The sequence below is a fragment of the Patiria miniata genome, unplaced genomic scaffold (assembly GCF_015706575.1).
Source record: "Patiria miniata isolate m_02_andy unplaced genomic scaffold, ASM1570657v1 HiC_scaffold_21, whole genome shotgun sequence".
Taxonomy (NCBI): Eukaryota; Metazoa; Echinodermata; class Asteroidea; order Valvatida; family Asterinidae; genus Patiria; species Patiria miniata.
In genome coordinates, this window is record NW_024037060.1 from 6,796,049 (window position 1) to 6,823,585 (window position 27,537).

The following is a 27,537-nucleotide window of genomic DNA, read 5'->3' on the forward strand; positions in this document are numbered from 1 at the left end:
CTAAAGTAAGCATTCCTTTGGTAGGCCTACTGCTTACGGTCTCCAAAATGAAATAGACGAGGGCTCGGTTAGCAGAAAATCCGGTGCTAATTCACAGCGGCATGGAATGGGGCCCAGGTTTTAAGCTTCTTCTAACGGACTAGAAATAAACTCACCCCTGCTCCCTGGGATCCTGGTAGGCCGATGTTACCTCTCTGTCCCTGAGGACCCTGTTGGTTAAGACAACAACAAAAAGAAATCGTACGAAGAGTTTGTTTCCAAAATGCAATAAACCCATTTGAAAATAACAGTGAAAAAAAGTTACCCTGTTATAAAAAGGTATAGAACATACACAGTATAACAGCCGTTTCTAAATTATGATTCACCTTTTTTATATTTTAAAATTGTGTTTACCTATAGCTGTCAAAATTGACTTTGGGCAGCCATGAAAGGGCAGGATTTTAAAAGACTTCAAACTGGTGCTGATCGTGTTCTTGAAACAAACTCTATATATGTATCAATCACCGCAAGGCAAAGATGATTGAATGATTTAAACTAAGTATTGTGGTTACCCTCTATAATAGTGGGCAGCTTTCTAAAAAACAGTTCCTTTTGTAAGTAATCGAAGAAGTTACTAACGCTGACTTCTGAATTTCTTTTTTTTTTTGTATTTGTTGCTGAAGAAAAATAGAAGTTGAGGAGGTAAAGAGGAAGAAATGTTCTACTCACATTAGGACCAGGTGGTCCTGGCTGTCCGTCACTGCCAGAGGGACCCTGCAAAACAAATACAAAATAAGCAACAACTTCAGAGTCTGTGAAACGTAAACAGGTGTTTCAGCAGGTGATTCTGACATTGATTAGAGGGTTTGACTGTAACAAGTGTTGATCTACATTGTATACAAACAGTATGGAAAATTGCAAGAACAATTTCATGAGGTGACAGATGGAAGGTTCCATTCCACTCGGCTCCGCCTTGTGGAATGGAACCTTCCATCTGTCACTGAGTGAAATTATTCTGACCATTGCACAAATGTGAAACATTCATTATTTGTTTGATATAACATCTGCATAAATCCTCATCATCTGATTGGTAACTTGCGTGGTCAGGCAATGGAACTTCTTTATGGAATATAACTTCTGTTTTTTTGCGGTGCAGACGGGTCGTGGGTTGGGAATTCAAAGTATGTTTTAAAACTACAAACTATTAGTAGGACCTATAGCCAAAAAAGAAACAAATTAAAGAGCTTTGAAGTTGATCTAGATAGTAAAAACTTTTGGCTATGGTACTAAATAAACAACAGTTTATGTTGATTTGTACTAACTATAGATCTGGTAAATAGTTGATTTAAAATTCTAGAAAATCACAATGAGAGTTATAAAATTGATGAGTGCAAACTATTGGTTTAGTGCAAAGGGAAAACAAAGGGCTTTTTAATTTCTTTTCATGAGAAAACAAACTCACAGGTGGTCCAGGCTTTCCGGCGTTGCCATCACGGCCAGAATCTCCAGGTCTGCCCTGAAATCAACCCAAAGAATCATCAAATAGTCAGAGACTGAGATAGAAATAAAGATAGATCAGTGAAATTGACAGCAACAAAGAAGTCCAATACACACACAAATATACAGCCACTGAAAGGAGTAAAACAAAAACACAGAGATTAAATTAGAAAATGTAAGACTACTGAGCTAGAAGCTCAAAATGTTTCAAAGACAGGTCCCAGGCAGTTTCCATTGAAAACAAAAGTGCGTACTTCGAAAAGTGAATGCCAAGAAATGTGTTAGAAAAGTGTTACTTCATATTATAAGTGGTAATTACAAAACAAAAATTAATTGAATTATGAACAAGTAATTCATGACAAACCTCCAAAAAACTGGTCTAGTTTGGTCATAAAAAAACACCAAAACAAAACTTAGATAAAAAACTCTGACAAGTTGTCCAGTGTGTATTTCAAGTCCTGAAATGGTGTAATGAACAAAGTTAGGGCACGTCTCTATTCATAACTGGGACAAGTTGCTTGAAGAATCATTCACTTTTTCCTGGAAGAAACTCTGCATTTGTCCCAGACATGTTCCTGGAAAGTTTCATTAGCTGATTAAAAAGTCATTGCGGGGAAGTTGTTCAGAATTCTGAAATTTCTACCCGATACAATGTCCGCAATTTGTCCAGAACTCATCCAGGATATGATTTGAGACGTTCCTTAGAGACAATGAGACACAAATTATGGAAGAATTTACCTGTGCACCAGGAGCTCCAGCGTCTCCTGTTCGTCCCGGATTACCCTACAAGTTCATTCAGAAAGAAGGCGATCTTTACTTTATCAGCAAGAACATAAGAAAAACTCACCAGTCAACTGTCAACTCAGATTCTGCTTAGACTTAAATATCAAATCATAAAAATTCAATTGACAGTAACATAGAGAGTAATCAGCAAAAACATCTGATAGTTTATGATCCTTTTTATAATAATTCTGGCCTCAGTATCTTTGATAATGCACGGTAATTATTTAAACAATCATTCAGGTATTGGAGCTACCATTTTCTAGTGACGCATCCAGGTTCTGGGGGACCGGGAGCAAAGTTGCTTCCATTGGATAAAAAAAAGGGCTCCCATTACACGACAGGTGCTAGTACTGGTTGGAAAGTGGTACAATACATTTTCTGTCTCTCAATAACTCAATAAATGACTATATGGGAAATTCCAGCAAAATAATACTTGTAATAATAATAATTATAATTTGGGAGGCTAACATCCTTACTTAAAGCTGTATTGCGAAGGACGTGGCTACAACGTGGTCGAGCCGCTGGCATGTAAAGGCGCCTTAGGCAGCCAGCCATACGACCCATGTTCACGGAGCACAGCCAGAGATCAAAAGTGTTTGATTTTTCCGGAGGGAGGAAAACCGGAGGGCCCTGAGAAAAGCCCTCGTGGCACAGAAGAGAACCAATGCGCAACTCTGCTCATGTATGGTTTGCGGCCGGGATTCGAACCAGGGCCACACTGGTGAGAGGCGAGCGCTTTACGCACAAGTCACCCATGCCACCCAGTTCATGAAAGGAAGTCTGTGACAGATTAATGATTCAGTGAAATGATCCAAAACTCCACTGTAATCTCCTTGACCACTACTAGATGGTGGATGTATAAGATTTGGAAAAATACATTTACAGGTTTATTCACCGAGCCCTTAAAAGCTCCAGTCATGGACATTACATAAACGCTGGAATATTAGCCATGTTTGAATGGGCAGTCCTGCAGCTACAGCTTTGATAGCGGACACTGATATATTACACCTAATAGGCCATAATTGTGGAAATTAGGGCCAGTGTTGATTGTCTATAATCACCAACTATGTGTCCTTACCGGGTCTCCTTTCTCCCCAGGTGCACCAGTGTTGCCTTGTGCTCCTGCATCACCCTGTAGAACAAGGAACACTTTGAAAATGTAATCTACAAATGTAATAAGAAGGACGACACCCAGACAAACACCAGTTAAACCTTAGCTTTGGGAGATTTTTAAGGCAACTTAAACAGGCCCAGATTATCCAATAGGTGTACAGTAGGCACAGTACCTAGGCCTACGAAAATGCCATGGTGTGCCACACGCACACGTAAGAAAAGTTTTTAAAAGTTTGTGCGTCTCTCTCTGAATGTTCAATTTTACCATCCAAGAATCCGTTGAGCTGCGTGTACATGTATAATTTACGTGTAAAGTTTGTCATTCTGAAGCACACGGTGCCAACCGGCTTTTACTTCCAGTTTGGCCTGCCTTGCCTAGTACAGTTTCAACATGAAAATGCGAGTCTTCAGAGCTTACCAGCGTTATGAAATTGGTACTGCAGGCCCGGGTTCAGGGCAAAGTATCCTATATGCCTTTTAAAGCGTTAAAAATGAGTCTTGAGCCAAAAAAAATGAAACCAAAGTCAGAGACGAACATGTGTGCCTACACCTCCTTATAGTTACATCATTGCATGCTTAATAGCTCTGGGAAACTGAAGCGTTATCTACTCACCCTCATGCCAAGAGCACCAGCCGGTCCTGAAGGTCCTTGTGAACCAACACCTCCCTACAAACAGAGTGGATTGAAATTACTCATCAAAATATCCAAATAAACCACGAAGGAAAACTGACTAGCTACATTATAATAATTCTTTTTCTCAAAATTAAACGGGTTTGTGGCTTCTTACTAGCGCCCCTTGAACAAAGACAATGACAAATTGGGGAAACGCCAACATAGGGCTGGATTTTAGCTCAGTTGGTAGAGCACCGGAACAGCAATCTGGAGGTCGCAGGTTCAAACCCCGCTCCAGTCAATTTCTTTGCTCAACTTTGAAAAAAATACCTATCAACTGTTAGATTATTCTCTCAATGTTACTTTGTGTTCTGCTTGCATTTGTCAGTTGCTCTTTTGTGACAAATGTTTCTGTCTATTATCATCTGTACATGCAACTGTTTACAGTAAAGTAGATAAGAAAAGCACAGAAATGAAATGGATTGTTTTTGAAATTTATCCTCAAGGTTTACTAACCCTGGCTCCGGTTGGACCTCGTGGACCAGTTGACCCGACTGGACCATCTGGACCCTGTAAAAAAAAAAAAAAAAAAGCAAGCTTAAAATTTTTTGTCGGTAGCTTTCATGAAGAAATTAAAGTTGTGTTCCCCATGCTTTTCATCAAATTCAATTTTTCCTAATAATATATTTTCAACTTGTATGTTTTAGGCCAAAAAAAAAGTCTAGGGTTTCTGGTATGCACGCACGTCACCGTAGCCATGCCCGTCGGTAAAATGAAAAAAAAATTTTTCAATGTAAGATGATGTCTCAAAACTGCCAAACTCACTGGTTTGACTGGAATCCTGCTGCTGCACATTTTTAACGTGTTTTTAGATGGGTTTACGATCGAGTATAAGTTTATGTGGCCTCTCTGGGCTCCCATACATTTCGTACTAACTTTAGTCGGGCACCATTTGCAGTCATCAGCCGACATTTGAAGGGGGAAAAAAGAACACAAAAAAAAAAGCTGTGTCGTTGCACCACTTTTGGGGCAAGCTCCATACCAGACACCAGAGACTTTTTTTTTGTTTTGGCCTTATTCCAAGCAGAAACCTAGTTTTTGTTCTCCATTTTTGGAAGTCTGCGACCATGTGGAAAAAAAAAGGTTTTTGTTCTGAGCACAAACAGATCCACTTTGCGAGCAGACTGGCTCCCAGTTAATGCGTTATCGATACTGATTGCTGAACGGGAAACAGCCTACCCTGCAAGAACAGAATTATTATCTGGCAGCCAATAATTCGAAATTGTAAAGTAATCATTCAATAACTAAACATGGGCCGTTTTTTTTTTGGTTGATGTCTCATTCTAAAGTGAATAACTTTTATATTGCTAGAAAAAAAGCAATTTAGAAAAGTGTCTATTAACCGGGATAAAACTCAAAACTTTAAACAAAATTTGTTTCCTTCAACCATAACCACACAAAAATGGGCCCATTTTTGTTTGCATTTACCGTAGACCCCTCCGAACCATCCACCCCGGGCTCACCACGGATACCAACACCTCCCTGCAAAAATAAAAACAAGAAATCAAAAATTGGTCATTTATTTTTAGGGCAATCATCCAATTTCCCGTGACTTTAATGCCTTGGAAACAGAAACAATTGATACAATCTATAGATCCCCGCTGATCGCAGTATTAACAACAAGAATAAAAACCAAAAAATAAAGGAACAAATTAAAGCTGAATCCGTGAGTTATGATGAAATACCTGAAAAAAGATTCATCACATGTAAACATAATAACTTTAACAAAAAATTACATTGTTCTCGGAGGCAAATGACAAAAAAGAATTTCTTACATGAATTTCTTATATGTATCCACACATAACTGTGCCTGGTAGAGATCGCCTCAAAGCATGTGCTTTTATAGGGCTCGCTCAATGACGGCCATCTCTGTAGGAGAACTTCAACTGCGTATTTTACGCAATCAAGCACGCATCGCGCAGTGTTGAAAATGTTCCAAACCCACGCTTGTTGCTCGAAATGTGTTCGAAATACGACGCAGCTGATGCACATTATGCAAGTTGAAGCTCAAAATGCTGATGCACGTGGATGGTCTGTAGGAAATGACGTCATTTGAACGAGACCTATTTGTGTACAGTTAAGATAATTAATTCAGTAGTCAAAGAGTGAACTCACGGTTGGACCACGAGCTCCATCAGCACCGCGAGCTCCTGCTAGACCGGGGTAGCCTTGGGCCCCAAGCTCACCACCGGGTCCGGTGGCTCCGCGTGTTCCCTGCGTGTAATCAATCATTTGAAATGTTTGTCAGGGCACATGTGAATTTGATGTTCATCACAACTCCTGTTTGCAATATGAATTCTTCATATTTGTGGGCTGCAATCCCCGGCTATCTAGAATTTTATTAAAAAGGAATTTTTCTAAAATTGTACACTAACCAGTCCATTTTATATAAAGATATGATAGACCTTTTGCAGCCAATTTATAATCTTTTTCTCTTCATTAAATTGAACGTTTACTTTTATAAACTATCTATAAACAAAGACAAAAACCTGTTGACCACTTGGGATATACATCAGGTGCGGATCCAGGGGGAGGGGTCGACAAATTCCCCCCCACCCCCTCCTGCTCTGACACCCCCCCAAAAAAAAATTCTAATAAGTGCATCAGTATCAATGTGCTGCATTACCTATATGTCCGCATGTCCGCAACAATCAGACATTCAAAAATCTGGTCTGATCCCCCCCCCCCCCTGCAAAAATTCCTGGATCTGCCCCAGTAAATGTACTTGTTCCTTAAAGATATACCCCCCTGCCAAACAAAAGGTTCTACTGTATACGGCTGCAAGTAAAGGATGTAACTTTTTTTGTTTGAGCTCTGTCAACAGACAACTAACTGTCCTCAGAATTTTATATCAAACAAATGACATGGTTAATATAAGAAACCAACTTACAGAAGGTCCCCTGGCTCCTGGGGCACCAGCGGCACCAGAAGCTCCAACGCCACCCTAGAAAAAAGGGAATCAAAAAGATCACGTGACAAAAGATACATTTATAAGATTTAGAGTATTAAACGTTTCGAATGACAGTAGCAATGTTGAGCTGTGGTGCTCTGAGTCAAATGGTGCTTGGATAAGCTATTGGTGCTCTGGGCCTTTGTGGTGCCTTAACATTAGATATATATATAATAATGTGCTGCACACATGATGGGTCGGCTGCCCAGATTTCAGTACCGACATATTTGAATAAAAAACTTCTGGCTGAGGCGTGCACACACCCAACTTTCTGTGTTGCTTGTGGTTTATTTTTTGTCTGCTTATAATAACCTCATTTCAAGACCAAATGGTTTGCTGAGTTGAATCACATCTCAGAGACTAGTTGACAGGTATTAAAGGTGGGAAATGCATTTTGATTACATGATGTCACCCAAGACTGGGACCGTAAGTGCATAAGAAACGTTCAAAATTACTACTGACCTTTTTTTGCTCACCATTTTTCTCGCTAACACCCACACAACATGTACCTCAAAATGCTACAGCTACAAGCATGACTCCTGCGAAATTTGAGACCTTAAATCCAATTTGTAAGCAACTTAATGACAGCTTGAAGTTCACCATTTCGTTCTAGAAAGCTTGTGTGCTTCGCAAAGTATTCAGGGTCAAACGTAAGAAGTAGAGAGAGTCCCAAATTTTCGGACTAATGTCACCCAATCAACAAGATTTTTTTGATCGTGAGCCGTGAGGTGATAGCATCGGTACCCACAAGATGGCCGCTGAATGAGAGGCAGAGATCCCTTACTCACCACATCACCAACTGCTCCGGTCTCCCCGTCTTGGCCAGCAGATCCCTGTCAAATTAAAAGGGGAAGTGAAAAGCAGAGTCAGACCATGGAAAAAGAGAGGCAGTGCATTAAGCTTTCTCTCCTTCAATAGCAACCCCCGCACTGGCCCACGTGATGGTCTACATCCAGGTACCAGAAAATCATTATCACCATTGTAGTAGGCAAAGATCGTATAGCACCACGCGCAGTAGATAGTAGGCAGGCCTTCAAAGCTGTGATGGATGGCAAAAAGTGTGCGAAAAATGTACAGCCAACACAGAGTGCTGGGTTGGGTAGTGACAATCATGCAGTTATTTTATGTAGAAATAAACCCTATTATATAACACCCAAGTAAATCCTTGTCATTTGATTGGAGGATTGTAGGTCACGCGACATTCATTAATCGAACCATTGCACGGCCTACGTCATAACCGTGCATTTTTTTGTTCCATTCACCGTGCATTTTGATCTTTTGCACGCCGCGCGCATGCTATAAGACGTGCAGTGGTCCGGCGCTATACGATCTTTGCGCTATTTAGACCATATGCGTTATAGCAGTAGAAAACTTGCCTTTGAAGTTGATGCAGTTGCCTTGATGATTTTTTGCATTGTTTTAAGAAATTACCATGTTAATTTTCTTTATTGCCAATAATTGGACTTTTTAACCTTACTGTTAGCCTTAACAAGCTGAAAATTACTCTTAAAGTTTTATCCTCCAATCGAATGACAAAGATCTAGTTGGATGTTATATAAAACAAATAATGAATGTTTTGCATTTGTGCAATGGGGAGAATATTTTCATTCGCTGAAAGATGGAATGTTCCATTCAGCTCAGCTTCGCCTCATTGAAACGATCATTCAATCTTTCAACTCATGAAAATATTCTCACCATTGCACTCATAAACATTCGTTATTTGTATACTGTCTAGTTTACAACACATGAAGTGGTTGCTAACTAAATCCTTGCCTACTGCAATGGTTGATCACGGGCAAACCAGATGGACACGTGGTACTTTGACGTTATGCTATCAGAACTATAAGAGGTGGAGTTTAAGGGCAATGATTTGCATCACTTGGATGGGCATGGGGAGACCTTCAGTGCGTTCATTGTTACTAAATTCAAACAACTAAGGATACCCTCTGAAACACGTGCAACGCATAAGGTCTATAGAAGCAATTCATAACACACAGCCCAACCAAGCGTTCACCTGGATGAGACCGCTTCTCAAACTTAACTTACAGTAGCACCAGTGGCTCCTGGGGCACCGTCAGCGCCGTTCTCACCTCGCTGACCTACGATACCTTGGAAGCCCATATCGCCCTGGGGACCTGCATCTCCCTGTCACAAGAATTGACAAAACATGCTGGTAGTGATTTCAGACAGACCTTTCATGAGTTTGTAAACTTTGAGCGCCATGTTGTACGGGCTAGTTGCAACAAGGGCATAAATTTAAGCTGTGGATCTGATACACCGTGCCCTCTGGAGACATGCACACAATAGGAAACAAAAGATTGTATACGTCTCCACAGGGCAATTTCTATAGATGAATAGGTCTCCAGAAGGTTTTCACGAAATAGATATATGGATTTTACTCAAAAACTAGGAATTTCCAAGGTGGGTTGATCTGTCGCAAATGGTAGAGTTTTAGAGAAGGGATATTAAGTCCGAATTTCAGCCAAGGAAATTAATTCTTGTTAAAATAAGAGCAGTTTGAAACTGTACTTTCAAACTCGAAAACTTTAGTACACGAGAACAAAGAAACGTCTCCACAAGATACAAATTTCAGTATGTGGATGGGTTGGCAACGGATTTGGCTAAAAATTACATATTAGCACCCTCATTAAAGAGTCATTTTTATGAACCCTTCGGTAGCATTTGTTGATTATTTTGTATTCACAACAATCTAATAATGTGTTTGGAAGCAATAACAACTATTCTTTACTTTTGCGCTATTCACTTTCCATACTTTGCCAACCATACAAATCTTCTAATTTAATTAACACTAATTCCATTCTAAAAACGCCTCGTGTTAATCTTTTATTGCTAATAAACTCCTTTTCAAGTGGGCGTTGGTCTTGTGGTTGAGACAATTCAATAAAAACAAAAGTGTGATGCGATCAAGCTAAATGAGTCGTTTGTCGACCTGGTCAATTTTTTTATTTACAGATTTAAAAAGAGCACAATCTCAGCATTACTGATGTGAAAACTGCATGCTGATACCATCTTTTGTTAAAAAATTGTGAGAAGTCGGAACACCAAGAGATGTGATGAAGTGGCCCTATTTTGGCCAAAATCTCCAAATAAAAATTCCCGACAAACGACTCATTTAGCTTGATCCCATCACAATTATGCATGAATTTCCCTGTGTACTGAATATTAATTTAATTATTTTACATATAAAGACAAAAACTACTACCATTAAACCAACAAAAATCATAAGTATATCTTCTAGTACTTGAGTGCACTTACCTTAGCACCACTCATGCCCATAACACCCACACGACCAGTTGCACCAATTGGGCCCTGAAAAATGTATGAAGGAAACATAATAAAACACATTCAACATACTAAGAGGAAAAGAACTGATCGAGCAATTCTACCGTTAAGTATTTTGTTCAGGAGTTTTGGATCATTTCATAGCATCATTAATAAGGGAATAAATGTGTGCTCCGGAGGTTTTTATCACTCGTTTAATACCGCTTAGAGTCTGGGTGCTGATAATTACCCGAGCCGGAGGCGAGGGTAATTATCAGAACCCAGACTCTAAGCGGTATTAAACAGAGTGATAAATACCGACTGAGCACATATTTATTCCCATTCATAAATACCTTATCCGTAAAAAAATATCAAATAATTCGTTCAAAAAATCCCGATTTGTTCAACAAGTCCACTTCATGCTTTTTGAAACATCCCTCTAGCAAAATAATGGAGTGTTCAGCTGGCGAGTAAGATGTAAACAGCCCTTTTATGGAGATTGACGCGCGCGAAGCATGTTCTGCGCGATGTCACGAAGAACGCACCTGGGGCGTTGCGTTTTGAATTTAGAACTATAAAATTCTGTCTCGCTTGTAGTGTTGCGCATGCCTACGTGAGGATTGTGAACGTTCAACCAATGAAACAGTAAGAGGCACTGGATTTTTAGGAGTCCACATTTTTAAGACCAGCTAGCCATGTCTTTATCATCCGTTTAAGACCGGCCAGGTGACGGGCTCTCGACCAATAGGAATGCGTAAACTGTCTTAGGTATTTATGAATTAGATATCATGGTTAATTGGCCCTGTCACGGACATTACACTTCCTTTCATAATGCTGAAATTCCCCTACTTGAGATTTAGTATCTCAAGAGCCAATGAAAGTGTGAACCAAAGTGGAATGAAACATTTTTTTGATGGAAAATCAGCAAAGTTTTCTACTTACAGCATTGCCGATCTCACCATCACTGCCATCTTGTCCTCTCACTCCCTAGTGTTTGCAAAAAATAACATGAAATATATAAACCAAAAACATTAAGAAGGCCTGACGTTCCAATCTTAAGAAGACCTTCTTCGGAGGCAAATGAAAGTGGTACAAGAAACAAATGCGTAGCCGACACATTAGCATGCAGGGTTGGGAGGGTTGCTACGCTGGTCGGCCGACCAGCATTGGAAATTGATATAAAAATACCACTTTTCTTGAAAATGACAGCACACCAGGTGCCGTGATTTCACAGGATGCCTCAGACCGTCATTCACTAACAGTCCAGTAAGATATTTCATAAATATTGAGTAGTTTTGCTGTTTTGATGTTTGCAAATGTTGCATATTCCCTTTAAATATGAGGCAGACCACTGGTGTGGGTGAAGATCAAAGGGGTTGGAGACAAATATACTGAAATTTTAATAATTTTGTTCAAACAAAAACGAAAAGAGCTAACGGGGAAAAAGATCACATGAAAATTACTCACAGCAACTCCACGAGCTCCTCGCTCACCTCTCTCCCCTTGAATGCCGTGGTCACCCTGCAAGAATAAAAAATTACAAAAATATCAGCCATTCAAACCCAAATCTAAATGCTTTGCACTGATTTCAGTATAAACCTGATAAATTCAAAACATAAAACACTTCAGTATTTTTTTTTCATTGTCCGTGTCAATTATATTTTGATCTTTCTAACTCACCCTTGCTCCTGGGGCTCCTGCAGATCCAGCCGATCCGCGGGCGCCGTTATCACCAATCTCACCGGTATCGCCACGAGCCCCCTTGCGGCCACGGGCACCCTGTCAAAAGAATTAACAAAAATCAATAACAACTGTATAATGTCATTGACCAAACACCCTACTTAAACTAAAATTCATCTTTTTTTCAAAAAACAAATTTGAGGAAAATATACCAGCAGCCTCTGCTCAAAACCAAAGCTTCTTGGGATGCTTTGAAGCTTTCAATTATATTCTTTTAAAGCAATTAGTGATACTTTACCAACTTCGTGTTAAAAAACAAAACTTTAATCGATGCTGTATGAAACTCTGTTTTAAAATTCACATTCAAAAGAAAATTACAAAACTCCTAGGGAAGTTTTATTGTACAAGAATGCTTTTGCTTGCAATCCCATCTTTTTACTTTCTAAACTTCAACATTACCGAGGTGTTTTCAATGCTCTTGTACTTGTTGGGAACATTCTTAAGTTTGAAAGGGAGTTTACTTTGATTTTAAGAATGCTTGCAAGTGAAAGTTGCGTTTCATACAAAAGACGTGTCCTTACAAAGTCAATCACAAGTCACCCAGTGTTAAAGGGACACTAGGTCCTTGAACAGCCCAATTGGGCTACAAAACGCGCTTTGAACGAGATGATGATAATCGGAAATAACTTTTAAAAGTAGGATATAAACATCCACACAACTATCCTTTCAAAACTGGGCGTTTTTGTGTTATTCCTGTATTATGTGTGCGAGAACGAATTTCGGGGTCCACTTTTGCAACCCCATAAATTCGAGCTGTTTGGATGCTAGTTGTGATTTCATTCGTACGCGCAAAGTGTTCGCCTTTTGCGGACGTTGAAGAAAGCACAATTTTTCGCATTGGTGATTGGTCACCACGCACTGTTCCCGAGACACACAACGTGTATAGCGTACATGAGAACGACACGAAAAACGTATTCGTCCTCCGTCATGTCCGATGTAAACAAGCGGGGTTTTTTCGTCTTTTCTCGGGAACGGTAAGACATTAGGTTGGTTTCCTTTCAACCAGATGTTTGAAATAGGCTAAGTAAACAATCCAAAACATAACATTTTCGGGGATTTCAGGACCTAGTGCCCCTTTAAGTCAAGTCACGGGCATGACTTTGTTTTGCTTCATCTTCCGTTTCTTAGGATTTGGTTTGCGATTTGACTTTCGACTGACCTAAGCTTGACTCAACTACAACTTGCGTTACGTCTTGGCCCAATGGTTATGGTGTCCAACCCGTGTGCGATGATACCTGGGTTCAAGCCCCGAAAGGGGACATCGTTCTTGTGTTCTTAGGCAAGAAACTTTACTGCATTTATACTTCTCCATCCAGGAGTATAAATGGGTACCTGTGAGGGAAGAGACCTGATTGGTCTGATCTTGAGCTGCTGCAGAAGGTAGTCTTGTATATATCTGATGAGGCTACTGATTTCTTAATTATGTCATACCCATTTTCATGACTAATGTTATGTGTTGTTTGTGTGTAATTCTTCGCATACATGTATTTTGTATGATTGTAACTGGGGATCGCTACTCGACAAGCTTTGCTTTTTAGGGATCCCCAACCACATATTTTGTTGACATTACCCTCCGCTTGTCCTTTTCTTATGTGGAAATAAAGTCAAAGTTGATTGGATTGGATTGGATTGGATTGGATTGGATTGGATTGGATTGGATTGGATTTGGTTTGGTTTGGTTTGGTTTGAATTGGATTGTATTGGATTGTATTGGATTGGTTGGGTTGGGTTGGGTTTGGTTTGGGTTGGTTCCGGTTTGGTTTGGGTTGGTTTGGTTTGGGTTGGTTTGGTTTGAAGTTTGGGTTGGTTTGGTTTGGTTTGGTTTGGTTAGTTTGGTACGTTTGGTTTGGTTTGAAGTTTGGTTAGTTTGGTACGTTTGGTTTGGTTTGAAGTTTGGTTTGGGTTGGTTTGGTTTGGGTTGGTTTGGTTTGAAGTTTGGGTTGGTTTGGTTTGGTTTGGTTTGGTTAGTTTGGTACGTTTGGTTTGGTTTGAAGTTTGGTTTGAAGTTTGGTTTGGTTTGGTTTGGCTTGGTACGTTTGATTTGGTTTGGTTTGCAGTTTGGTTTGGGTTGGTTTGGATTGGATTGGATTGGTTTGGTTGGGTTGGGTTGGGTTTGGGTTGGTTTGGTTTGAAGTTTGGGTTGGTTTGGTTTGGTTTGGTTTGGATAGTTTGGTACGTTTGGTTTGGTTTGAAGTTTGGTTTGAAGTTTGGTTTGGTTTGGTTTGGCCTGATTGGTCTGATCTTGAGCTGCTGCAGAAAGTAGTCTCACCTATATCTGAAGAGGCTACTGATTTCTTAATTATGTCATACCCATTTTCATGACTAATGTTATGTGTTGTTTCTGTGTGTAATTCTTCGCATACATGTATTTTGTATGATTGTAACTGGGGATCGCTACTCGACAAGCTTTGCTTTTTAGGGATCCCCAACCACATATTTTGTTGACATTACCCTCCGATTGTCCTTTTCTTATGTGGAAATAAAGTCAAAGTTGATTGGATTGGATTGGATTGGATTGGATTGGATTGGATTTGGTTTGGTTTGGTTTGGTTTGAATTGGATTGTATTGGATTGTATTGGATTGGTTGGGTTGGGTTGGGTTTGGTTTGGGTTGGTTCCGGTTTGGTTTGGGTTGGTTTGGTTTGGGTTGGTTTGGTTTGAAGTTTGGGTTGGTTTGGTTTGGTTTGGTTTGGTTAGTTTGGTACGTTTGGTTTGGTTTGAAGTTTGGTTAGTTTGGTACGTTTGGTTTGGTTTGAAGTTTGGTTTGGGTTGGTTTGGTTTGGGTTGGTTTGGTTTGAAGTTTGGGTTGGTTTGGTTTGGTTTGGTTTGGTTAGTTTGGTACGTTTGGTTTGGTTTGAAGTTTGGTTTGAAGTTTGGTTTGGTTTGGTTTGGCTTGGTACGTTTGATTTGGTTTGGTTTGCAGTTTGGTTTGGGTTGGTTTGGATTGGATTGGATTGGTTTGGTTGGGTTGGGTTGGGTTTGGGTTGGTTTGGTTTGAAGTTTGGGTTGGTTTGGTTTGGTTTGGTTTGGATAGTTTGGTACGTTTGGTTTGGTTTGAAGTTTGGTTTGAAGTTTGGTTTGGTTTGGTTTGGCTTGGTACGTTTGGTTTGGTTTGGTTTGGTTTGGTTTGAAGTTTGGTTTGGATTGGATTGTATTGGATTGGTTGGGTTGGGTTGGGTTTGGTTTGGGTTGGTTCCGGTTTGGTTTGGGTTGGTTTGGTTTGGGTTGGTTTGGTTTGAAGTTTGGGTTGGTTTGGTTTGGTTTGGTTTGGTTAGTTTGGTACGTTTGTTTTGGTTTGAAGTTTGGTTAGTTTGGTACGTTTGGTTTGGTTTGAAGTTTGGTTTGGGTTGGTTTGGTTTGGGTTGGTTTGGTTTGAAGTTTGGGTTGGTTTGGTTTGGTTTGGTTTGGTTAGTTTGGTACGTTTGGTTTGGTTTGAAGTTTGGTTTGAAGTTTGGTTTGGTTTGGTTTGGCTTGGTACGTTTGATTTGGTTTGGTTTGCAGTTTGGTTTGGGTTGGTTTGGATTGGATTGGATTGGTTTGGTTGTGTTGGGTTGGGTTTGGGTTGGTTTGGTTTGAAGTTTGGGTTGGTTTGGTTTGGTTTGGTTTGGATAGTTTGGTACGTTTGGTTTGGTTTGAAGTTTGGTTTGAAGTTTGGTTTGGTTTGGTTTGGCTTAGTACGTTTGGTTTGGTTTGGTTTGGTTTGAAGTTTGGTTTGGATTGGATTGTATTGGATTGGTTGGGTTGGGTTGGGTTTGGTTTGGGTTGGTTCCGGTTTGGTTTGGGTTGGTTTGGTTTGGGTTGGTTTGGTTTGAAGTTTGGGTTGGTTTGGTTTGGTTTGGTTTGGTTAGTTTGGTACGTTTGGTTTGGTTTGAAGTTTGGTTAGTTTGGTACGTTTGGTTTGGTTTGAAGTTTGGTTAGTTTGGTACGTTTGGTTTGGTTTGAAGTTTGGTTTGGGTTGGTTTGGTTTGGGTTGGTTTGGTTTGAAGTTTGGGTTGGTTTGGTTTGGTTTGGTTTGGTTAGTTTGGTACGTTTGGTTTGGTTTGAAGTTTGGTTTGAAGTTTGGTTTGGTTTGGTTTGGCTTGGTACGTTTGATTTGGTTTGGTTTGCAGTTTGGTTTGGGTTGGTTTGGATTGGATTGGATTGGTTTGGTTGGGTTGGGTTGGGTTTGGGTTGGTTTGGTTTGAAGTTTGGGTTGGTTTGGTTTGGTTTGGTTTGGATAGTTTGGTACGTTTGGTTTGGTTTGAAGTTTGGTTTGAAGTTTGGTTTGGTTTGGTTTGGCTTGGTACGTTTGGTTTGGTTTGGTTTGAAGTTTGGTTTGGATTGGATTGTATTGGATTGGTTGGGTTGGGTTGGGTTTGGTTTGGGTTGGTTCCGGTTTGGTTTGGGTTGGTTTGGTTTGGGTTGGTTTGGTTTGAAGTTTGGGTTGGTTTGGTTTGGTTTGAAGTTTGGTTTGGTTTGGTTTGGCTTGGTACGTTTGGTTTGGTTTGGTTTGAAGTTTGGTTTGGATTGGATTGTATTGGATTGGTTGGGTTGGGTTGGGTTTGGTTTGGGTTGGTTCCGGTTTGGTTTGGGTTGGTTTGGTTTGAAGTTTGGGTTGGTTTGGTTTGGTTTGGTTTGGTTAGTTTGGTACGTTTGGTTTGGTTTGAAGTTTGGTTTGAAGTTTGGTTTGGTTTGGTTTGGCTTGGTACGTTTGATTTGGTTTGGTTTGCAGTTTGGTTTGGGTTGGTTTGGATTGGGTTGGTTCCGGTTTGGTTTGGGTTGGTTTGGTTTGGGTTGGTTTGGTTTGAAGTTTGGGTTGGTTTGGTTTGGTTTGGTTTGGTTAGTTTGGTACGTTTGGTTTGGTTTGAAGTTTGGTTTGAAGTTTGGTTTGGTTTGGTTTGGCTTGGTACGTTTGATTTGGTTTGGTTTGCAGTTTGGTTTGGGTTGGTTTGGATTGGATTGGATTGGTTTGGTTGGGTTGGGTTGGGTTTGGGTTGGTTTGGTTTGAAGTTTGGGTTGGTTTGGTTTGGTTTGGTTTGGATAGTTTGGTACGTTTGGTTTGGTTTGAAGTTTGGTTTGAAGTTTGGTTTGGTTTGGTTTGGCTTGGTACGTTTGGTTTGGTTTGGTTTGAAGTTTGGTTTGGATTGGATTGTATTGGATTGGTTGGGTTGGGTTGGGTTTGGTTTGGGTTGGTTCCGGTTTGGTTTGGGTTGGTTTGGTTTGGGTTGGTTTGGATGAAGTTTGGGTTGGTTTGGTTTGGTTTGAAGTTTGGTTTGGTTTGGTTTGGCTTGGTACGTTTGGTTTGGTTTGGTTTGAAGTTTGGTTTGGATTGGATTGTATTGGATTGGTTGGGTTGGGTTGGGTTTGGTTTGGGTTGGTTCCGGTTTGGTTTGGGTTGGTTTGGTTTGAAGTTTGGGTTGGTTTGGTTTGGTTTGGTTTGGTTAGTTTGGTACGTTTGGTTTGGTTTGAAGTTTGGTTAGTTTGGTACGTTTGGTTTGGTTTGAAGTTTGGTTTGGGTTGGTTTGGTTTGGGTTGGTTTGGTTTGAAGTTTGGGTTGGTTTGGTTTGGTTTGGTTTGGTTAGTTTGGTACGTTTGGTTTGGTTTCAAGTTTGGTTTGGGTTGGTTTGGATTGGATTGGATTGGTTTGGTTGGGTTGGGTTGGGTTTGGGTTGGTTTGGTTTGAAGTTTGGTTTGGTTTGGGTTGGTTTGGTTTGAAGTTTGGGTTGGTTTGGTTTGGTTTGGTTTGGTTAGTTTGGTACGTTTGGTTTGGTTTGAAGTTTGGTTAGTTTGGTACGTTTGGTTTGGTTTGAAGTTTGGTTTGGGTTGGTTTGGTTTGGGTTGGTTTGGTTTGAAGTTTGGGTTGGTTTGGTTTGGTTTGGTTTGGTTAGTTTGGTACGTTTGGTTTGGTTTTAAGTTTGGTTTGGGTTGGTTTGGATTGGATTGGATTGGTTTGGTTGGGTTGGGTTGGGTTTGGGTTGGTTTGGTTTGAAGTTTGGGTTGGTTTGGTTTGGTTTGGTTTGGTTTGGATAGTTTGGTACGTTTGGTTTGGTTTGAAGTTTGGTTTGAAGTTTGGTTTGAAGTTTGGTTTGGTTTGGTTTGGCTTGGTACGTTTGGTTTGGTTTGGTTTGAAGTTTGGTTTGGTTTGCAGTTTGGTTTGGTTTGGCTTGGTACGTTTGGTTTGGTTTGGTTTGAAGTTTGGTTTGGTTTGGTTGGGTTTGAAGTTTGGTTTGGTTTGGCTTGGTACGTTTGGTTTAGTTTGGTTTGAAGTTTGGTTTGGTTTGGTTTGGTTTGGTTTGGTTAGTTTGGTACGTTTGGTTTGGTTTGAAGTTTGGTTTGAAGTTTGGTTTGGTTTGGTTTGGTTTGTAGTTTGGTTTGGGTTGGTTTGGGTTGGTTTTGATTGGATTGGATTGGATTGGTTTGGTTGGGTTGGGTTGGGTTTGGTTTGAAGTTTGGTTTGAAGTTTGGTTTGGTTTGGTTCCGGTTTGGATTGGATTGTATTGGATTGGTTGGGTTGGGTTTGGGTTGGTTTGGGTTGGTTCTGGTTTGGTTTGGGTTGGATTGGATTGGATTGGATTGGATTGGATTGGATTGGATTGGATGAACAGGGGTAATATTTGTGAGGCGCTACGAGACTTTGGTAAAAAGCGTTGCATTAGCACCACATTGTTAATTCTGTCTGCAACGTGCAGCAGCATGGTAACCTCCCTGGTGACTTCCATCTGGTCACACTAATGGTGTTATTGTTTCTTTTGGTGATAGGAAGTAATTTTTATTGATTGAATTTTTTACCCTCCATCCTTTGTGTCCCTGTTGGCCTGGGTTTCCTGGCGATCCTGAGGGACCCTGCAATATGTCAAAATGGAACAGAAATATGTAAAATGGAAGAGAAATATGTAAAAATGGAAGAGAAATATGAAAAAATGGAAGACAAATATGTAAAATGGAACAGAAATATGTAAAAACTGGAACAGACATATGTAAAAATGGAACAGAAATATGTACAAATGGAACAGAAATATGTAAAAAGGGAACAGAAATATGTACAAATGGAACACAAATTTCTAAAAATGGAACGGAAATATGTAAAAATGGAACAGAAATATGTAAAAATGGAACAGCAATATGTAAAAATGGACCAGAAATATGTAAAAATGGAACAGAAATATGTAAAAATGGAACAGAAATATGTAAAAATGGACCAGAAAGATGAAAAATGGAACGGAAACATGTAAAAATGGAATCGAACTGTGTAAAACAATTCAAGCGTTTATTTCCAAAATAAGATATATCCGTTTAAAAAAAGGGGGACAAGTTGCACGGTTATTGAATCTAACCGAACATACACTAGATAACAGCCGTTTCTAAACTACATTTTTTTCACTTGTATTCTTAAATTTTGTTTACCTGCACATGTATAACAGCCATCAAATTTACTTAGGGCAACCAGGAAAGGGTGGGATTTTGAAAGGTAGCAAAATGGAGTCTATCATGTTTTGGAACAAAACTCTTAATAATAAATAACTTTTAATTGGCTCTGATCATTTGGAATTATTGATTTTTACAGGTGGAGGGGGGGGGGGCGGAGTGGGGGGGAGTAGGAGGGGTTGGTAACCTGTGCCTAACCCTGCTGATCTGATACACCGTGCCCTCCAGAGACATGCACACAATAGGGAACAAAAGCTTGTATACGTCTCCACAGGGCAATTTCTATAGATGAATACGTCTCAACAAGGTTTTCACGAAATAGATATATGGATTTTACTCAAAATCTATGAATTTCCAAGGTATGTTGATCCGTCGCAAATGGTAGAGTTTTAGAAAAGGGATATTAAGTCCGAATTTCAGCCAAGGAAATTAATTCTGGTTAAAATAAGAGCATTTTGAAACTGTACTTTCAAACTCGAAAACTTTAGTACACGAGGAACAAAGAAATGTCTCCACAAGGATACAAATTTCAGTATGGAAGTTTACACAAAGAATTTTTTTTTTCCTAAGTACAACATGGCTTGTTCAGACTTATATTCTTCAAATCTCTTCTCTTATCTGAACTCACAACCTGAGGAATCGAAGCCCTACACAACTGCAAAGAAGCTGCCCTGGAGTGGCTGGCAGAGAGAGCGTGCTGAACGTATACAACAACAACAACATCTGAACTCATCAAATGGAACTCGACAACAGCTCAAGGTTTACAAAACTCACACTCGTACTTCTCAAATTCAAACTACACTCAAAGGACTACAACGCTCACTTTCATCTCTTCATTTGATTCCCGAATATTTTTAAGGAATAAATCTGCCAAAACTAATAAGATTCAGGAGAAAGTCATCCTCAACAAGTAACTGGATGATAAGAAAGCCTCAAGCCAGATATATTTATAAGTCAATTCTGTTCAAATACAAATGGGGACGTCAGATGAGGAAACATTCATTATTTGAGGGAACCGGACCCACCTGCCCTCCAGTTGGACCAGCAGCACCAACAGAACCAGCGTTTCCATCACTTCCCTGAAAAAAAAAGGAAAAAAATTATGAAAAGTAGCAAAAATTATGAAAAGTGATACAAAATATGAAAAGGTTTTACGGGAGTGTCTTTCGAATGACACTAAATGAAAAAGCATCACACAAACATTTAAAAATTTGAAACGCTACATGAAAGTTTCATTAAAGGGAATGTACAACATTTGCTTTTGCTTTAATTTGAAAAAAAAAGCCAGTTTTCTCCAACGCTGGTCAGCGTTGGGAAAAAAAACAGTTTTTCTTGAAAATGTCAGCCCACCAGGAGCCACGATTTTAAAGGATGCTTTAGACTGTCAGTCCCTAACAATTCAGTAAGGTATTTCGTAATAATTTGATGATTTCGTTTTTTGATGTTTGCAAATGTTGTATTTTCCCTTTAAATGGTTACCAAAATCAGTGCAGATTCAATATAAAATAATTTCTGTCTCAACTTTTTTTTACAAAAGACGGTCATGCATCAACGGACAAAGATGTCCAAATGATGGACTTACATCTCTTCCTGAATCGCCGTCTTCACCTCTGGGTCCTGGGGGTCCAGGAGAACCCTGGGTGGAGATGAGAAATTCCAAACTAATAAAATGAACTGCAATGAAAAATTGTGGGGGTGGGGGTTGCCAAGTGGTTAGGGTTGGTGACTTGTGAGCAGAGGGTCATGGGTTCGAATCTAGCTGCTGGCCATATGTTGTGTCCTTGGGCAAGGCACTTCACCCCACTTGCCTCTCTCCACCAAGGGGTACAAATGGTCACCGGCATTAGCTGGGGAGTAACATGTGATGGACTGGCTTCCCATCCAGGGGGGACAGAAAGTCATGATGGGCCATGAAAAATAAAACCGCGATCTTGACACAAGATGGCAAAACTACAGGAGCAAGAGGAAAGAATATGCTTAAGTCATTAAGAACATAAGAAAGATACATTTTAAAAGCATCAAAATCTCGGGTTTGTGATGGGATACCTACACATATTGAGCTATGGACATCAGAAATGGTAATTTCGGACCATAATTTCTGCCATGCAGCCACAATTGGGTGTGCTGCCATGAGTATGTAAACACCGGCAATCGTGGACTAGGGACAAAAGGGTTAGGGCACAAACAAAGGGTCCACCATTGACCGATAGTCCACGATTGAAATTGGTGTACAAAACGAATGAGAGCTGTTGCTAAAATGTATAAACAAAGGAATGAGGATTAGGGAAATAGGGGGTCCACGATTGCCGGTGTTTACAAAGATCTATGAGTGAATACTTGTATGTAATGTGTGTGTTCACAATCATAGACCATGTTATGTGTAGAAAAAATTATACAAATATTGAATTCAATTTTAAAACTGGAATTGTTCCACAGTGTACTTACAGGTCTTCCAACAGGGCCTGATTCGCCACTCATTCCCTGTAGCCCAATAGGACCCTAGGAAAAAAAAAAAAAAAAAAAATCAAATCTATTTCTTTCAAAACGGATTTGAAACCAACGTATTTGAACGTTAAAAAGGCTGGAACAAGAAACGTAAGGTTAAAACATGTTGGATAAGGTGTCTGCTTTTAACTCTTTGAGGTGAAGCGTATGAGATGGTGGAGTCTTTCTGCTACCTGGGTGATATGCTGGGTGCCGAGGGGGGGAGCAGATGCGGCAGTGACATCACGCGTGCGGAGTAGGTGGAAGAAGTTCAGGGAGCTGGCCCCATTTTTAACTTCTAAGGCACCGCCCCTGAAGACGAAGGGTCAAGCATATACTGCCTGTGTCCGGATCTGCATGCCGTACGGCTGCGAGACGTGGCCCACTAGGGTGGGGCACCTCCAGCAGTTGGAACGAGCGGAGATGAGAATGATCAGGTGGATGTGTGGGGTGTCTCTGGCTGACAGGCTATCAAGTGAGGAGTTGAGGAGGAGAGTTGGAGTGGAGGGGATCGGTATTGTGTTGAGGAGGCACAGGCTGAGGTGGTATGGTCACGTGGAGAGGAAGGAAGATGCGAGCTGGGTCAAGAGGTGTACCAACATAGTTGTGGGAGGGCCCACACCCGTCGGCCGTCTGGGCAAGACGTGGCAGAGTTCCGTTTCTGATGACATGCGTCTGCTTGGAGTCAATGCGAGGGACGCGACAGACAGGGCCAAGTGGAGAGGAGCCATAGGGAGAAAGCAGGCCAACCCAGAACAGACTGGACTACGGCCTCAAAACAGACGGTGATGAATATGGATTGCGAGAGGTGGTTAAAGTGCTTGTACTTTTCACGCACGAAAGAATCCTTTGGAAAAATCCCTGATTGTATCACTTTAAACAAGTTTTAACAAATAAGTAAATAAATAAGAAAACACTAAAGCCAACTGACCATTTCACCAGGAGCACCAGGAGGGCCTGCAGGTCCTGGAGGTCCCTGTGGAAGGAAATAACACAACATGTCTAAAAACTGTCAATTTCCCTTTTCTTACCCCTTTTTAATTGAAGTCACCTGTTACAAGGCTAAAAGCCACTCAAGGTTAAAGGTCACTGAAGTCACTTGCACCTATAACCCAAATTCACTTTCCCCTTGCTTGTTTCCAATAATAACACGTACCACTCAAATCCTTGTACTTCTACGTCGATAATTGACAGTGCGTCCAATTGGATATCTCATCAATTTGCTTGGCGTGCAAGGTGTGGACCAAAGACAGATGCTCAATACCTAACCTGTTTCAGTTCACTGGATATAACACTGTTCAAGAAAAATCTATTTCCAACTCAACTCTTGGTATTTTTTTGTTTCCAAACCTCAAAACACGATTTTGTCAAAAGCACTCTTTATTTCCAAAACTCGGTCAATTGACTGATTGTTGGAGATCACCTACATTTCTTGATTTCTTCTAAATGACAGCAAGCCAGACAGAATAATTTCACGGGACGTTTAGTTCCAGAGCGATCTTTAGTCCAAGTAAGCTTTTTGATAATAATTCGGTAAGCTAGTTTTGGGATAAATACAAATGATCCTACCTGCCTTTTAACAGTATCATAAAAACAACCATCAGATTTAATATTACTACAGATAAAGAGCTAAGTTAGTTTCAGTAAGCGTGAACGTGTAAGCCCAAATATGTATGTGGATAAGTAAAGTCCTAATTAAAGATATAGTCCATCATTTGTAATTAGTGCATTTTGTTCGTTTGAAGCAACAAAAGTGTTCAAAATCTAATGAAGGATACTGAGCAACTAACCTGATCAAAAGTGTTCAAAATCTAATGAAGGATACTGAGCAACTAACCTGATGAAGTTTCAGCTAAGCTTCAGCTGTACATTCCGAGAAAAGCAGCATTCTAAGATCTCAATTTCAAATCAAAAGTTACTGAATCATGTTTTGAATTGTTTTGAATTGCAGCTATACGCGATGTCGCGCACTGATCCGACGAATTATAACAACCACGCGCGCTTGTGCGTCGTTCCAATACTTGTGCGCGCTGCGCTGAATAACAAAACGAACTACTAATTTAAATTTTCCTACGGTGCTTCTTAAGAATCACCGTTGGAAATGCCTTCTTTCGTTGATTACTTCAAAATGACAGCTTCCCAGAAAGAATAATTTCACAGGGAGTTTAGTTCCCTTACTATCTTTCAACCAAGTTTGTTTTTCAACAGTAATTACGCCAGTTACTTTTCGGATGGTTGCAAATGATGGACTATAGCTTTAAGTCAAGATTAAAAAACAAAATGTACAAACTTAACAAAAGTTAAGCTATATTAAATCTCACCTGTATCACCTGCTGTGGACCAGACTGATAACCAAAGCCGGCCGACTTTTGCCCTGAATATGATCCAATGTTGGCAGGAGCAATTGCCTATGGACAAAAAAAAAAATATGAGGGCATGTGGCTTAGAGGTTACAGTTCATGACTCGTGATCAATGGGTCAGGGGTTTGATTCCAGCGTTGGCCTCATGTTGTGTCCTTGGGCAAGCCACTTCACTCTAATTAGCCTCTCTCAACCCAGGAGTATAAATGGATACAGGCATTAGCCAAAAAAGTAACCTGCAATGGAATGGCATCCCATCCAGGGGGAAATTGCAAATTTTTGATTTTCGACCGACTTTCATCACGTGATTTTTCACATAGATTGTTGGCTCTAACTTAAAACCTCAAGAATTCACACGACATTTATGGCTGCGGTCAAAACAAAAACACAGAATCTACCTTCCATACTATTTTTTTTCACAATAAGATTTTCTGAAAGCCCAATTTGTTATATCATTTAACTTCAAATTTTGAGTAATGAGGTTTAAAAAAAATTTAAAAATTAATTTTCCATTTTTTTTAAACAAGAAAAGCCCAATTTGTTATATCATTTAACTTCAAATTTCGAGTAATGAGGTTTAAAAAAAATTTAAAATTTAATTTTCCATTTTTTTTTTAAACAAGAAAGGCAACTTGATGTGGGCTCTTACTTCTCCAGGGGAGCCAGGGGGTCCTGGTGGGCCAGGGGGTCCTGGGTATCCATGTTGTCCATAGTCTCCTTGTGGACCCTGAGGGGAGGGGAAGCAGGGGGGGGGGCGAAATAATAGAACAAATTATTGGACGGTGACAAAAGGTCCAAGTTCAACAGGTGTAGTTGCACTTTCTCAACAACCTAAGGTCCAATCATCAAATACCAAAGTTGCAATTAAAAGAAAATGGTCTCCTAGCTTCATTGGGCAAGCAGTTCTGAAATTAATGCAATTTTAAAGTGTCCAAGTTCAACAGGTGTAAGCAGCACTGCTGAATGAGTGCCACACATCAGGGGAGAAACGACAGGCCTTAAGGCTTGTTGTGAGTTGCACTTTCTCAACACCTTTAGGTCGAATCATCAAATATCAAAGTTGCAATTAAAAAAACGGTCTCCTAGCTTCATTGGGCAAGCAGTTCTGAAACTATTGCAATTTTAAAGTTTTTTTTTTTTTGGCCTTAAAATGTTGCTTGATTTGGCTGAAATATATGTGACCACGTCAGTTGAGAATGTGTACAAAGCATGGGAAAATTTCAGACAAAAAAACGACATCGCTATTTTGGGGAATCCAAAATAGCGGTCACAAAAAACTAGGTCATTTTGGGCATGAAAATAGCACCACCAAAGTCGGTGTCCGTAGTTCAACCTTACCTATGCTTTCCTCACGTTTAGAAATGGGCAGATCTAAAGCAGCTCTGAACATTATTTTAAAAAACCATGTACAAATTTCAAACAGTACACCAGTATTTTTATGAGTCGCCCATCAAAAATCCCTATTGATGGGCCACTCAAGGTAAGGGCTACACAAAGATGGGATCGAAAAGGAAATCAAAGAAAACAAAAACTGCTTCAATTGCAAAGAGTTGACGTTACGCTTGAACAGATAAAAAAAACAAGACCTTTCTGGTGAAAAAAGTAATAGGTGAACGATATGATCACAAATTCACTATTTTTTGTAAATTTTTTGGTTGAAGTCTAGTTATTTTTCTTCTTCAAAACTTGCCTTGAATCCCGGTGCTCCACTGAGTCCAGGGTAGCCTGTTGGTCCTTTGTATCCCTGGAAAAAAAGAAACAATGCATTTCCAATGATCAGTTATCAGCAAAGAGTTAGGCTGTTAAATCTGTCCCTCGGCAGTCATCTGCTATAAAGTTAATCAGGTATTTACCCAGTGACGGTGGAACGGTTTTCAAACTGGGGGGGGGGGGGCATTTTTTCACCTGACCTCCATAGAATCAAATAGTGGGGTGGGGGGGCTGGTACCATCTCCCAAAATAGGGGGCGCTCTTCAAAACAGGCCATTATGCAAACTACGCATTATGGCCAATTTGTAGGGTGAATTGTAATGCTTTTGGGGCTTGGTTTTCATATTCCTCGTTCATATCAGAACTCTCCATACCATTTTGTGTTAAATGGTTACTGAAAACAAATTATCCGAAATTTTAGGGCCAGTTTTGTTTTCATCTCGATGGGGCACATTTATGCTCGAGGGGGCACATTTATGTCTGCAAGAGGGGCACTTGGGTAAATCTGGGGGGTCAAGTGCCCCCCCTGCTCCCCTGGTTCCGCCACCCCTGTTTTTACCAGGTTCGATGGTTTCATAGTAGGTTTTTTACTCCTCGATTTGCTTAACTAAATAAACCACATCAGCAATACTTTGAAACTTCCCCTGTGTAGTAGCACGTGTAGATTTCAGTTTGGATTTGAAATTGGGAACAATCGTTAACTTACTGGAGGTCCCCCAGGTCCTGGCAGGCCGGGATAGCGGTCCCAATCCTGTCAGGAAAAACAATATGAAAATTAAAAAATGAGAAAAAAAACAGAATGATGACAAACACAAATTCTTGATTATCTAAAAATAAAAAGAAGCATTTACTCTGTCAACCCACATATCTTTTAGAATGTGGCCACTTATCAGAAGGCATACTCAACCAACAATTTAATTCGGAACACTTTTGCAAAAATTTGAACCTGATCCTGTACATTTGAATATTCACCAGCCAAATCCATTGCTCCTTCTAGCTGGCCGTGAAATCAAAATCAAACGGGGAGGGTTTCTAATATTTTCTCAGCAAATCTCATTATCTGCTGAGCTTAATCAATGACAGGTCAGTTTTCTTTGTAACCTAATACTTTTGGACTTTAAATTGATACTTTCAATGAATTTATCTGAAAAAGATCTCAGGGTCCTGTCCGAATTACTGGCAACAAGTACAGCTGGCAATCACACATGCGTCTGTGGAAGTGGCTGGATCCACTCCCATAGACTTGTGTGTCACAGCTAGCCACAGCCAAATAAATCAAATACAGCTTTAGGAGTGTCCGGGTTACATGGCTACGGCTGGAAATTACACACGCGTGGAAGTGGCTGGATCCACTTCCATAGACTTGTGAGTCACTGCTAGCCACAGCCAAATAAATCAAATACAGCCTTAGGAGTGTCCGAGTTACATGGCTGTGGCTGGAAATTACACACGCGTGGAAGTGGCTGGATCCACTTCCATAGACTTGTGTGTCACTGCTAGCCACAGCCAAATAAATCAAATACAGCCTTAGGAGTGTCCGAGTTACATGGCTACGGCTGGA

General features: G+C 40.2%; 1 protein-coding gene and 1 non-coding gene across 2 annotated transcripts in view; one reads left to right on the forward strand and one right to left on the reverse strand.

Annotated features, from left to right (window-relative positions):
- Positions 1-27,537, reverse strand: part of LOC119729863 — a 43,774-nt gene that overhangs the window by 577 nt on the left and 15,660 nt on the right. The window contains exons 16-40 of the mRNA XM_038202656.1: positions 26,683-26,727; positions 25,957-26,010; positions 24,916-24,993; positions 24,227-24,313; positions 22,837-22,881; positions 21,867-21,920; positions 21,004-21,057; positions 20,447-20,500; positions 18,786-18,839; positions 11,958-12,056; positions 11,745-11,798; positions 11,220-11,264; positions 10,272-10,325; positions 9,042-9,140; positions 7,784-7,828; positions 6,936-6,989; positions 6,161-6,259; positions 5,474-5,527; positions 4,502-4,555; positions 3,986-4,039; positions 3,338-3,391; positions 2,215-2,259; positions 1,442-1,495; positions 709-753; positions 156-209 (exon numbers count right to left, since the gene is read on the reverse strand). Coding sequence (XP_038058584.1) covers positions 156-209; positions 709-753; positions 1,442-1,495; positions 2,215-2,259; positions 3,338-3,391; positions 3,986-4,039; positions 4,502-4,555; positions 5,474-5,527; positions 6,161-6,259; positions 6,936-6,989; positions 7,784-7,828; positions 9,042-9,140; positions 10,272-10,325; positions 11,220-11,264; positions 11,745-11,798; positions 11,958-12,056; positions 18,786-18,839; positions 20,447-20,500; positions 21,004-21,057; positions 21,867-21,920; positions 22,837-22,881; positions 24,227-24,313; positions 24,916-24,993; positions 25,957-26,010; positions 26,683-26,727 — 1,488 coding nt within the window. The remainder of the gene's footprint in view (positions 1-155; positions 210-708; positions 754-1,441; positions 1,496-2,214; positions 2,260-3,337; positions 3,392-3,985; positions 4,040-4,501; positions 4,556-5,473; positions 5,528-6,160; positions 6,260-6,935; positions 6,990-7,783; positions 7,829-9,041; positions 9,141-10,271; positions 10,326-11,219; positions 11,265-11,744; positions 11,799-11,957; positions 12,057-18,785; positions 18,840-20,446; positions 20,501-21,003; positions 21,058-21,866; positions 21,921-22,836; positions 22,882-24,226; positions 24,314-24,915; positions 24,994-25,956; positions 26,011-26,682; positions 26,728-27,537) is intronic.
- Trnaa-agc lies at positions 4,211-4,286 on the forward strand. Its single transcript has one exon. It is a non-coding gene; the product is annotated as a tRNA-Ala (tRNA).